Source organism: Callorhinchus milii, unplaced genomic scaffold, assembly GCF_018977255.1.
Source record: "Callorhinchus milii isolate IMCB2004 unplaced genomic scaffold, IMCB_Cmil_1.0 Scaffold3, whole genome shotgun sequence".
In the NCBI taxonomy this organism is placed as follows: Eukaryota; Metazoa; Chordata; class Chondrichthyes; order Chimaeriformes; family Callorhinchidae; genus Callorhinchus; species Callorhinchus milii.
In genome coordinates this window covers 91,461,235-91,474,820 of record NW_024704744.1, presented here as the reverse complement: position 1 = coordinate 91,474,820, position 13,586 = coordinate 91,461,235, and the positions used below count along the sequence as shown (strand labels likewise).

Below are 13,586 nucleotides of genomic sequence, written 5' to 3'. Positions count from 1 at the left end.
CTGCCAACAAGCCTGGTCAACTGGTCTGTGATCAACACTGTTTCCGAGTGCTGCAGACTCGCCTAGCTCAATAACTGGACTACCAAGCCCACAACAGAGAATTGACTTGATTCCGATATTCCAATGCTCTTTAGCTCTTGCGCACACATGCGCACTCCAAGACAGAAAATCAATCCTCAGTTAAACATTTTTACAGTGAATCCTTTTCCATGCCCAGGGTTGGACGACTGCCTACAGTACTATGTTTGCAATTTTGAGCGAGAGAAGATCAACGGTGACCAACTTCTCCGGATTACTCATCAGGATCTCGAAGAGTTGGGAGTGACACGTATTGGTCACCAGGAGCTCATCTTGGAGGCTGTAGACCTGCTTTGTGCTCTGGTAAGTTCATTTAAAAAAAAAAAAAAAAAAAAAATGTTGAAAATGGCCCATTTAATTTCAGACATCAGGACGTGAACACCGTGAAATTAATCAGCACCCCAAAAATACTTGTTATATAGACCAGACAAATCTTAAACTGAAATGTTTCCACACACAATGCTTCCTAGTGCATAATGATGATGATGATAATAATAATCCTCACACTTAATATAGCACCTTATCACATCTTTGAGACATCTTAAAAGTGCTTCACAGAATGTATTGTAATGTGCAGTGACTGTATTTTGTGGGCAAAACTGTCATTCCACGCAATAGATTACTTTATAAAGATGACTATTTACTGTTTTGCAACACTTAATGATAATTATTATTATTAGTTATCCTTGCCTTTTGATACAGCACCTTATGTCAAGGCACCACAGTTGGGTGCTTTTTATTGAGCGTATATCTATCTGAAGCATTTCTGATCGGGCCAATATTTGTTGTAATTGGGCAGAGCAGTTTTGCTACTGGATGGATAATACTTAATGGAGCCTGCAAATGCTATGTGGCTCATGCTGATTTGGATAGTGTAATTTTTATCGTGTTACACAATGAGGATGTAGGAGTGCAAATTTTTTTTCATTAAATCTTTTTTTTAAATTGAACTTATTCAAGCAACCACCCTCTTAACACCCTTGCTTACCAATGAACCCTTACTCAGAGGCCACCCTCATACACAGACCACTTTGGCCCAGTCCTCTCAGAGGTTGTTGAAGATGGGTTTTTACTGTAGTTTAAATGGAAACTTCAGTCTCTGTGTAGCTATGTACTGTAAAATACATGAAATACGTTGCACACTACAGCTCACCAGCCAGTCAGGAACCTTGGTGTCTTGTTTGACCCTCAACTATCTTTTCTTCCCCACATCCAAGCCATGACCCGCTCTGCCTTCCCTCATCTCTGTAACATCGCCCGGCTCCGCCACTACCTCACCCCTCAGGCCACTGAAACTCTTGTTCATGCCTTCCTCACCTCCAGGCTCAACTATGCAAACGCTCTGCTTGTCAGCCTTCCTAACTCCTATAATCCAGAACTCTGCAGCCCGTGTCCTCTCACGCACCAAACTCCATGACCCCATTCTCATCCGACTCCATTGGCTCCCTATCCTTCAGAGGATCCAGTTCAAGATTCTGGTCCTCACCTACAAAGCCCTCCATGGCCTCGCCCCACCCTACCTCTGTGATCTCCTCACCCCCTACCAACCCGCCCCTTCCTCCGATCAGGCGGCTCCGGCCTGCTCCACGTCCCCCGACCCACCCGCTCCACCATTGGCGGGAGAGCCTTCAACCTCTGCAATTCCATACCCCAATCACTCCAACTTGCCCCCTCCTTAGCCTCCTTCAAGTCCGCCTCAAAACTCTCCTCTTCGACCATGCCATCCGTCAACCTCCTTTCCCCCCCCCCCCCCCCCCCCCCGACCCCAGCTCAGGTCTGAAATGCTGTTCACTGTCCAGCGCCTTGGGACATCCTCCAGACGTGAGAGGTGCTAAACAAATGTAATCTTGTTGTTAAACTTGCAATGTAGATAGGGAGAAACTGTTTCCACTGGCGGGTGGATTGGTAACCAGGGGACCTAGATTCAAGATAATTGACAAAAGAACAATAGGGGAGATGAGAAGAATTTTTTCTACACAGAGAGTTGTTAAGGTCTGGAATGCATTGCCTGAAAGGGAGATGGAAGCAGATTCTATAACAACTTTCAAAACGGAATTGAATAAGTACTTGAAGAGGATATGGGGAAAGAGCAGGGGGTGTGGGAATGATTGGGTAACTCTTCCAAAGAGCTGGTGTAGGTACGATGGGCTGAGTGGCCTCCTTCTGTTCTGTAATATTCTATGATTCTAATACTCAATAGTCATCAATCCTCAACTGTCTGTGTGCAATCTGTAAGTGCAGCTATGTGCAAATAGTAATGCTGTATCACCTTAGGTTATATGACAGAACCACATCTTGAACTAGTTCTGTAAATGTAAAAGCTGTTATGTTTATTCATCTTTTTTTCTCCCTGCGCTCATTATATTGGAGGAAGGATGGAAAGAAAAGTACTGCTTAATGAACCTCCTGGCCTCGATCTCCTTCATGCGGTGCCAGCTGGAAGAGGCACGCTGCTGAGAATATAATGAACATTTCTTTTCAAATAAAATGCAAACCTCAAAAACCAGTGGCCTGTGCTGTTTTTAAGTTGTGATTGAATACGATGGATCGTCCTTTTGTGTGTGGCATATTTAGGATATTTAGAATATGCCATACACAATAGGACCCGGGTTCGATTCCCGGGCAGAGTGAAACACTGGGCAACTTTCCTTATTCCACATGGCTCTGTTTACCTAGCAGTAAGTAGGAACCCGGTTGTTAGTCAATTGGCGGATTGCTTAATAATCCTTTCAAAAAAAATTAAAAATAAGAATAGGAATTTGGACACTTCAATCCACGACTGTTTGTGGGACACTACTGTGTGCAATTGGCTGCTGCTTTTCGCCCACAAAGTATACAGTCAATTCACTTTACAGTATAATCTGTGAACCGCTTTGAAGCATCTCAAAGACATGATAGGGTGGCTTATCAAATGCAAGGATTATTATTATTTGTAGAACCATAAAAATGTACAATACAGAAGACTGTTTGGCCCATCGTGTCGTCTTGAACTTACCAAGTTACAGTCTAACCGAAGTGGAATGCACTATTTGTATAGCACTGGATAAACTTTCAGCCCCAGCTTTATGGCTGTGAGGAATCTTGTTCTAATTTTGCCTGCCAATGATCCAACAACACGAGACCATAACACAATGTTAAGTTCGTGACCGCATTGCATGGTTTTAATGAACCATGAAGCAGGAGTTTTTGACTCTTGTGTTTAATGGCTTAACCATGTCAGTTGACATGACCTTCAATTTGCAGTGTAAGATGCTCAAAGTTGGCTTAACAGGTTTCTCTGCGGTTTGAATAAGATAGGTGAAGCTGCTGTTTCTAAGCTTGCAAATGAGAGATGCCGGATTTGATTCCTGGCCTGAAGACCTTCCTATTCGACCATGTCTACGGTCACCTCCCCCTCTCCCAGGCTTGACATTGTGCTCCGCCATGTCAAGCATTCTGAGAAGCTACCCTTCGTAAGGGGCGCTATGTAATGCAAGTTGTTGTTGTCAGATGGGGTGAAATGATCTTTTTCAGGCTGACACATTCCTGTTTTTTTTTCTAACTTGATTTTCTCGTTTGGATGAGTAACGGATATTTTATATGTTGCTTCCCCTGCTGGAAACATTGATGATTATAGCCAAAATCTTCTTTCTATTTGGAGGATAATTGTATGTGCAGTTGTAACTTTGACACAAACAACAACTTGCATTTATATCGTTAGTTTCCATGATGCTCTTACACTTCAACAACAACTTGCACTTATATAGTACCCTCCATGCAGGGTACCGTCTCAGAGCGCTTGAGTTCTACACTAAAATTCTTGCATAACTGTTTGCGTTATGGTGTTATTGGTTCTATTAGAAACTGTAAGTGTTCAGCAGAATAAAATTGCTTTAAAACGCTCTCCAATTAGCAATAGCCTTGCCATGCTTTTATCCCTGAAGGTAACTTATGAATACAGAAATCCTTCAAACCACCTGGCAAAACATTGCATTGCGTGAATTATTGTATTAGCTCACCTCTGCATCAGAAGATTTCAGGTTGAAGTCCCATGTGGGAATTTGAACCCATAGTCCAGCAATTAAAATTAATCATTTACCTCATGGCAATTGCCATTTGCAAATTGGCTTCTGTGTTCCCCTACAAAATAGACTTCACACTTTCTAGGAAATCCTGTGAAGCATTTTTCCTCCTAATGTAAAAGGCACTATATGAAATGCGAGGATTATTATCTGTGGTGCACTTTGAGAAGTTGTAACGTGAAGAAGTGCTGGATCATATGCAAGTGTAATCATGCTTATCTTCAGTTTATCCCAGATGCAGCCAAAACACCCGTCCCTGGTTGTCGTCTCCAGCCTCAATTATTGAAATGCCCTCCTCGCCTGTCTCCCCAGCTCTACCATCCACAAAATCCAACTGATCCCACACTCTGCCACCAGCATACTCGCCTGTACTAAACTCCGTACCCCCCTCACACCAGTCCTAGCCAGGCTCCTCTGGCGCCTTATCGCTGAATCGATTGATTTAAAGATCCTCACACTCGCTTTCAAATACTTCATGCCCTGGCACCTCCCTCCCTCTCCCACCTGATTTTAGCCACTACACCCCAAAACTCTGGAATACTCTTCCTCCGCCTTGCCCCTCCCTTCCCAATCATCAGGTCGCACATAAAGACCTTCCTCTTCAACCGTGCCTACGGTTACCCCCCATCTACCCCTGTCTCGGCGTTGTGTTCCACCACTGTCAAGCGCTTCAGGACACTACCCTGTGTGAGGGGTGCTATATAAATGCAAGTTGTTATTACTTATTGGCCAGGATGGGGAATGTGTTTGTTAGGAAAAAGCCTCAATCAGCGTTAGTTCAAGGGAACAAAAATCATGGTGTTTTAACAATTTGAGTTCTTGCTCCCGACTTACCTATTGCAGGCATGTTGTCTTAAGAGGGCTAATGATGATTATAGGCTGACATTGAGAATCGCAGAAATTACACCGAAGCACAAGGGTGATACAGCCATCATATTCTTGAGCTAAATACTCTACAGCTACAGCGGCAACTTAAGTGAGACAGCACCCTTCACATGGGGTAGAATATGGAGTGTTTACTACAATAACAACAACAAAATTATATTTGTGAAGTGCCTCTCATGGCAGGAGGACATCCCAAGGCGCTGGACAATCAGTGTTTAATTCCAATTCCTGCTCCTTTCTTTGTACCCTTCTATATTCCTTAAATATTATCCAACCTCTTAAAAGTTGAGGCCTGGTCTACGTAGCTGCCTGCAGTGAAGCTTTCCAGATGGATTTACAGTATGTTGCTTAGGAGGTCGGTTCGTAGCAGGAGATTGGATTGCGGTATTTAAATCTGAAGCACTGGTTTTTTGAACTCCATTGTGCTGTAGTGTTGAGTAGAAATACTTGTGTGTAATTGATGCATTAAAACACATGTGGTGCCTCCCCTGCCTCCTGACTGTTTGATGTTATAGGCGTTTCCTGCTGATGGACAGCAGTTTGCAGTCTTGAAGCAAGAAAAAATATTCCTGCAACTTTGAACTAAATATTTCAGTCATTCTAAAAATACCCTTCTGTAGCAGCCGCTATATAAAGCGGTTTGGATTCTATCCCTGGCTTTTATTTGCATTTCAGGATTTGGAAAACGCATTGAAACCTCCCGCTGTGTGATTGATGGGCTCAATGTACTGCTGACTGCTATTTAAAGTCGTTTAAAAAAATGTGGGTTTAATGCACAAATATTTGAGGTGAACTTAAACTTCCATTTACAGTTCCATTCAGACCTTTCTCAGCACGTATGTTTCAGAAGAACTGGATGAAAAGTCCATTAAAGAGGCCACTGCTATCTGTATTGAACGCAAGTCTGTCCACTTGTTCTGAGGGTGGGAGAGAGGGTACTTTAGAAGTAAGCTCTCAAGGGATCTGGAGAAAGCTGGCTGAATGGGACATGGAACTGAACTAATAAAATAGTGCAGTAAAAGCAGAAGTGGCTGGGAGCACGCAGTAGGTCAGGCAGCATCTATGGAGAGAGGAAAGAAGTTAATGTTTCAGATCAATGACCTTTCATCAGAAAATGGTGCAGTAGGATTGATGGGCAGAATGACCTCCTCCTGTTTATATGTTAAACTAGGGATTTATGGGCAACCTTGCTTTCCTTGTATATCTCCCATGTATCTTTTCAATAAGTAGTCAACGTCCAATAATCCTTTCTCATATTCAGGGGCTTACTTGTTTCTCCATACTTCAGAGGAACTCATTTACACTCCTTATTCTTGTCTCAAAATTGCTCGGTTATCTCACTTCACCCCATCTATGCAAACTCTCCCAGTCTGTACCATCTCCTATCATGGTCTGTTGCGCACTCTCCACAACTTTCCACCATTAGTAATAATAATAATCCTTGCATTTGATATAATTCCTCATCACGTTTTCAAGATGTCTCCAACCGCTTCACAGAATATACTGAAGCAAGTCCCTCCACAAAAATAATAATTTGGTCACTCAATCCACGACTGTTTGTGTAACTACTGTGTGCAATTGGCTGCCGCTTTTCGCCCACAATATGTCCGGTCACTACAATTTACAGAATATTCTGAGATGTCTTGAAGATGTGAAGAAGTGCCATATCAAATGCAGGCATTATATTCATTAGGATAATGTGGGTTTTAAACCCACAACAACAACAACAAGATTCCATTTATAGAGCGCCTTTCACGTCAGGAGGACGTCCCAAGGCGCTGCACAGTTGGTTCATGACCCGAGCAGGGGGGAAATGGTCAGGGTGAGGGGAGGGAAGGCAGGGAGCGAGGAGGGGGGAAATGGTCAGGGTGAGGGGAGGGACGGGAGGGAGCAAGGAGGGGGGAAATGGTCAGGGTGAGGGGAGGGAAGGGAGGGAGCGAGGAGGGGGAAGAGAGTCGAGAGGGGAGCTATACAAATCCAGAGGGAAGAGGACTACTGACTGATCTTAGCTGACATCAAGAGTCTCCTCTCCCATCTCCATATTTTTTAGCCCTCACTCTCACTCACTCTCTCGCTGAGTGCTGTGAGTATCACAGGTCAGGATTTGGTTTAGGTTTCAGGTTTCCATCCTACCAAAACTTCTCGCTTGGATAAGAATATTCTCCACTGTAAATATTTCATGCTTTTTTTTGAGCAACCAGGTGACATGTGGAAACTTACCACCATGTTTAAGAGTATCCAAACCAAGCTGATGTTTTCACGCATCCCACCAACACGTGCGTTGGGGTAACTGCTGGAGTCTAACCAGCTGAAACCGCATAGCTTGCCATTAATATTGCTGTCTGGCAAGTTTTTCCGCTGCTCATCCAGCTAGAACCACCCTACCTTGGGTTACAGGGTTACAGGAGCTGATTGGGAGGATTCCCTGCCCTCAGTGAGTGGTTTGCTCTTCCAAATCCGGCCAATGAGCCGGGCTGGGCTGTGCTGTCATCAGCAGTGCCCTGGAATACTGCGGACCCTCCTGGCTCAGGAACTGGACTAGAGACCGTCACAGAGGTCTGGCTCGATTCTGACATTCCATTGCAAAACTCTGTGCTGTTAAGTTAGAATCTTCATGTAATATCTCTTCTCAATTCCTATTTTATTTCTGGCATCTTTGTTTCTGCAATACCTGTGGTAAGTCGCGCATGTACTAACAATCCACATGCGACAAAGATGGACAGTAAAGCATGTAACTGCCTCGGAATTCAAACTCTTGACCTTTTTAAGAATTTGTGCTTTGTTCAGTCTTGTCAAGGTGTTCCTTTTTCTATTTGACACATCAGCAAGTCTAAGCTCAGTTCTTGTACAAGAGTCAGTTGCAACGATGTTTGGCAAGGGCCAAGCCTTCTCTGGAGTTAGCGGCATAGAACCTCTTGCTCTGATATATTAAATTTCAGCTTAACACCAACAACAAATAACATTTACACAGCGCCTTTCACGTCTGGAGGATGTCCCAAGGCACTGGACAGTCAGGGATTTGGACCCAAGCGGGGGGTGCCGATCAGGGGAGAGGGGTGGGAGGATGACCGAAGATGCGTTTGAAGAGGAGGGTCTTGAGGTGGACCTTGAAGGAGGCAAGGGACAGGGCAAGGCAAAGGGACTGTGGGATAGAGTGGCTAAAGGCCCAACTGCTGACAGTGGGGTGGGCCGGATGGGGGACATGGAGCAGCGTGAGCGGACAGGTCACAGATGTAGGAGGGAGCAAGACCATGAAGGGCTTTGAAGGCGAGGACAAGAATTTTGAATTCTATTTTGGGGAGCCAGTGGAGCCTATTTTCACATTTTCTTACAAGCTTGTTACTCATTTTCTTTAAACATATTTTGATACATCTGGCAAACAGAGAGTTAGCATAGTGAAGCCTGGACATAATGAAAGCATGGATGAGGGTCTCCACAGCCTGATGGGAGAAGTCGTGCTGGGAGGCAATCAATTGCACCAGTACATTCCCATAATCAGGCCTCAAGGTGAATTCATCTAGACCCCTCTCCACTGTTGGCAGAAGGACCTTCAGCCTTTCTGCCACAAACCCTGGAACTCCCATCACGGAGCCCCAGCTCGGGACAGACCATTCACATTCCAGTGCCTGGAAATGTCCTCCCGATGTGAAAGGTGCTTTATAAACGTAATTTGTTGTTCCCATACAGCCACTAAATTGGCTAGTAATTCCCTGTGAAGCACTGAGACAAGTGCTGAGGTGTGGGAAACGTTGCAACTATTGGAATGTATTCCATTTTATTTTACAATTGTGAAAGACTGTTGCTCTGTGCTGAGTCAGATCCTTGCTACTCATGATAACTAACATACACATTGGACAACGAATGGCTTTATCAATGCAGTTATTGTGTCCTGTAGCTCAGTTGTTAGAGCACTCGCCTCGCAAGCGAGAGGACCTGGGTTTGATTCCCAGGCAGGGCGAAAATTTGCACAAGTTTCCTTACTCCACATGCCTCTGTTTACCTAGCAGTATGCAGGAACCCAGTTGTTAGTTGATTGTCGGATTGCTTTTCTGGGCATGGTAATTTTTAAAAATAATAATAATAATAATTTGGTCACTCAGCCCACGACTGTTTGTGGGACATTGGCTGCTGTGTTTCGCCCACAATATATAGTCAATTCACTTTACAGTATATTCTATGAAGCGCTTTGAGACGTCTAGAAGATGTAACAAGGTCCTATATCAAATGCAAGGATTATTATTATAATTACATCCTGTTGCTTGGGCTGGTGACTTTTGATTTTAATTGGTCTCATAGACATGATATATGCAAGGATTATTATTAAATATCATTGGGCTGTACTTCTTATGTCAGAGATGCACGTTTCTGGGAATTTCTGCAAAAAAAAAATTTAATCTTTGGTGCAGGTAAGGTGATAGTCAGACTGGAAGCACTGTGAATTTTCTTTTCCAATTGAATTTCTCCCAATGAAATGTAAACGAGCACCTTTACAGGGAGAGCGATAAATTCCACGTGCACCGTCTTGTTTGAAATGTGGTGTGAAATTGGTCACAAATGAAACTTAGATGAAATATTGGTGGCGTTCTGCTGTGATCACAGTTTTGTAGGTGGGAGTGTCATAGTTGTGGTTTTCAGGTGCTTAGTCATTGAGAGGATTTTTTCTCTATGACACAGACCTTTTTTTTTCTCTCTTCTCTAATTCCTATTCGTCAACTTGTAGCCCATGCCTATTTTGAGGTTCTCCTCGTCGGCCTCATCTTCCCTTCTTCGCTTACCGTTATTATGAAACCCACCACCAGCTCTCTCAACCCCATCTGCCCCCACCCTCTGGAACTCCAACCCACAGTCCCTTCACCTCGCTCCCCCCCCCTGCCTCCTTCAAGGCACATCTCAATACCCTCCTCTTCAACTGTGCCTTCTGACACCTTCTACCCCAACCCTCCCTGCCCTCCACTCCTCCTGATCCCAACACCCAGCTCAGGTCCAAATTCCTGACTGTCCAGCGCCTTGGGATGTCCTCCCCATGTGAAAGGCGCTGTGTAAGTGTAATTTGTTGTTGTTAAGTTTGTGCTTGGCTCATTGCTATTCTTTCCCTCTTGCTCCATACTAAATCTTGAAGGGGGTGAATGCTTTGCTGGTAGGTGTTCAACCTTAAAATGATCAATTTACATAAATTATTCCAGCATTGAAACTGACTGTTACATTTACACTATTTTTTTCTCCATGCCTCATTCTGGATTCATTTTGCTGCTTGGTCCCATATCCTTCAATATTCCTTTGCTTCAAGAATATGTCTGATTCCCTTTCAAAAAGTGGAGTCCTGAAGCTTAGTGGTTAGAACACTTGCCTCGCAAGCAAGAGGACCTGGATTTGATTCGCAGGCAGGGCAAAATGTTGGTCAAGTTTCCTTACTCTCCACACTTGTTTACCTAGCAGTAAGTAGGAACCCAGTTGTTAGTCGATTGACAGATCACATTTCCAAGGGTAATAATCCCTTCAAAAAAATAAGATCAATAAAAAATAATAATTTGGTCCTTCAATTCACAAATATTTGTGGGACACTGCTGTGCGCAATTGCTGCCACGTTTCGCCCACAAAATACAGTCAATTCACTTTCCAGTATACTCTATGAAGCGCTTTGAGACGTCTCAAAGACGTGATAAGACGTTGTATTAAATGCATTAATTATTAAAAGGATCTATGGATTCTGTCTCAATTATGTTGTGCAGAAATTCCACATTCTCACAACTCTGCAGTAGATTTTTGGAAATGTAACATCTTAAATGTAATATCTTGATTTGTGGGCTTGAGGTCGACTTACTGACCAGTGGAAATAGTTATCTTGTGTACATTACAGTAACGTTTGTGTGTTTGAATAAGTGTCAATGTAAAGCTGCTTGTGAAGGTTGAAAGTGACTGATGCTCTCTGTTCAAGGGGACTAGTTGTTTGTTTTCCAAGTGTCTTGCACCATGCTAGAATCTGGCTTCCAATTGTAATGTAAATATGATTCATGATGTGCCCTAAATTGGCCTTAATATAAAACAAGTTTACCACAAAGTAGTTTCACTCTGGAGATAGTTTGAATCCATATACTGCCAAAGTATCAGCCTGGATCAGTTGGTAGGACTCTTGACGCTTGCTGTGGGTTCAAGCCCCATATCAGGACTTTGAACTCAGTCTAATGCAGTGCTGGTGCTCCGTTTAATTTTTTTGGTCGTGCCAACGCATTAAAGTAAGGTCTAGTCTGCCCATTCAGTTGGACGCAAAGATCCTATGTCACTATTGGAAAAGAGAATGGAGTTTCTCCTGGTTTCCTGGCCAATAAGCCCTCATAAGATTGATCATTTACGTCATCCTTGTCTGTGGGACTTTGGTCTGCAGAAAGTGGCTGTCGTGTTCTCATGATTCACTGTCCAACTATGCTAATAATACCTTCACACCAGAAATAATATTCCATCCCTCCAATCTACATGAATCCTCTGAAGCGCTTTGTGATGTATGTCATATCAACCTGACTGGTCCTTCCGCACAACAGACCTGTTCCACATTCCCCGACCGGCTCGCCCCACCATTGGCAGTCAAGCCTTCAGTTTCTTTGCTCGCACCCTTCAGAACTTCATCCAAAGTCTCTGCACATCACCCCCTCCCTTGTCTCTTTCAAGGCATGTCTCAAGACCCTCCTCTTCGATCGGTCCTTCAGCCACGCTCCTGAAGTGATAAGGCGCTATATCAAATGCAAGGATTATTTCTTTCCAGCTGCCCTGTTTTTAGTTTTCAACTGGAAAGAAACTACACCGAAAATTTTTTGCAAATCACTTTTGTTCTGAGGATTGCAATTGAAATATTGTGGTGAAGTGAGTTATTTCAGAATATTTTCCTCAAGGTAGACAGTAACGTTCTTCTTATTCTGACTTTTTTTTGTTACAGAATTATGGACTGGAAACAGAAAGCATGAAACACATCGCCTTGAAGTTGCGGGCAACTGCCAACAACCTCCAGAGTTTCATTGACGCAAGACGAAAATGTGCTGGTTATGTTGGCACAACCTCTCGCAAGCCTCCCAATGACTTCCTTACCTCAGTTGTGGATCTTATTGCAGCTGCTAAGGCATTGCTAGCTTGGTTGGACAGGTGCGTGTGCTGTGCTCTGTCATTATAGAATCATAGAATATTACAGCACAGAAGGAGGCCATTCGGCCCATTGTGCCAGTGCCGGCTCTTTGGAAGAGCTACTCAATTGGTACCACTCCCCAGTTCTTTCCTCATATCCTTGCAAATTTTTCCTTTTCAATTCCCTATTCAATTCCCTTTTGAAAGTTATTATGGAATCTGTTTCCACCAGCCTTTCAGGCAGTTTCAAAGAGCTTCACAGAGTATACTGTAAAGTGAATTGATTGAATATTTTGTGGGCGAAACGCGGCAGCCAATTGCGCACAGCAGTGTCCCACAAACAGTCGTGGAATGAAATGACCAATTTATTATTATTTTTTAAAGGGATTATTATCCTGGAAAGGCAAACTGCCAACTGACTAACAAGCGGGTTCCTACTCACTGCTTGGTAAACAGGCACGTGTGTGGAATAAGGAAACTTGCCTAAGGTTTCGTCCTAGATCGCAGGATCCTGGGAGCTATATTTCATCCACCGCCTGATATGAAGATGGTATGCCAAGAGAAAAGAGTCACCTTAGATTGGGCGACTGTAAATGTTTTTGTTTTTTTGGGATCATCAGGGTTTCTGACGCATCTGGAAATTTGAGATCATGCTTAAGCGTTTCCAAAGCCAGAGTTCCATGTGTGTAATCTTCCTTCACTTACGCCTGAATAATGACCCTGTGCCTGGAATGGAGTGTGCATTGCCTCTCCCTGGAAAATGCACACTTTTTGCCCACAAAATACAGTCATTACTCTACAGTACATGCTTTGATAAGGCGCTATATCAAATGCAAGGATTATTATTATTACCTAGCTAATTATTATAGTTATTATTACTGAGTTATTCGGCACAGATTGCCCAAGGCATGGGGATCCTCGAATGCGTTTTTAGGCTCCTGCTGGGGTTTAATCAACTAAAACCCACGTAGGCTATCACTGTCTGGCAACTACCCAGTTAGAATCACACTACCTGTTAAAGCTGGGTGAAGCATTATAGTGGCCACTCGTATTGTAAAACACGCTCTACACCACACCCAACAATCAGCCTCTGCTCCAATTATAGAAGAGTACGATCTCCTGGCACATTGTCATATTCTGATTACCCACAAGTGCAATTCTACAGCCTCTTAGTCAAATTGCAGGTCATTTTTTGCTCTGGATCTGATCATTTCCTAAGGTTCTGAAATATTCAGGCCTCACTGAGAATCGTTCTGCCCTAAATACATTGACTAATGCTGAGAGTTTATTGGCTACGGGGACTTGATGGGTGTTTGGTTCATTACCGTTCTAAAGGCCATTTGTTTCCTTTTATTCCAGGACACCGTTTACAGGAATCAGCGATTATTCGGGGATGAAAAACAAGATCATTCAGCTGTGCTTGGATTTGACAACAACGGTTCAACAGGTTTG

The 13,586-nt window shown here is 43.5% G+C and overlaps 1 protein-coding gene across 2 annotated transcripts in view; it reads left to right on the top strand.

Moving 5' to 3' along the window:
- The window catches only part of cnksr3 (cnksr family member 3), a 67,996-nt gene that overhangs the window by 27,375 nt on the left and 27,035 nt on the right, over nt 1-13,586 (top strand). For both annotated transcript variants that reach the window (XM_042333049.1, XM_042333047.1), the window contains exons 2-4: nt 218-381; nt 11,953-12,155; nt 13,494-13,581. In XM_042333049.1, the coding sequence (XP_042188983.1) occupies nt 218-381; nt 11,953-12,155; nt 13,494-13,581 (455 nt within the window). The remainder of the gene's footprint in view (nt 1-217; nt 382-11,952; nt 12,156-13,493; nt 13,582-13,586) is intronic.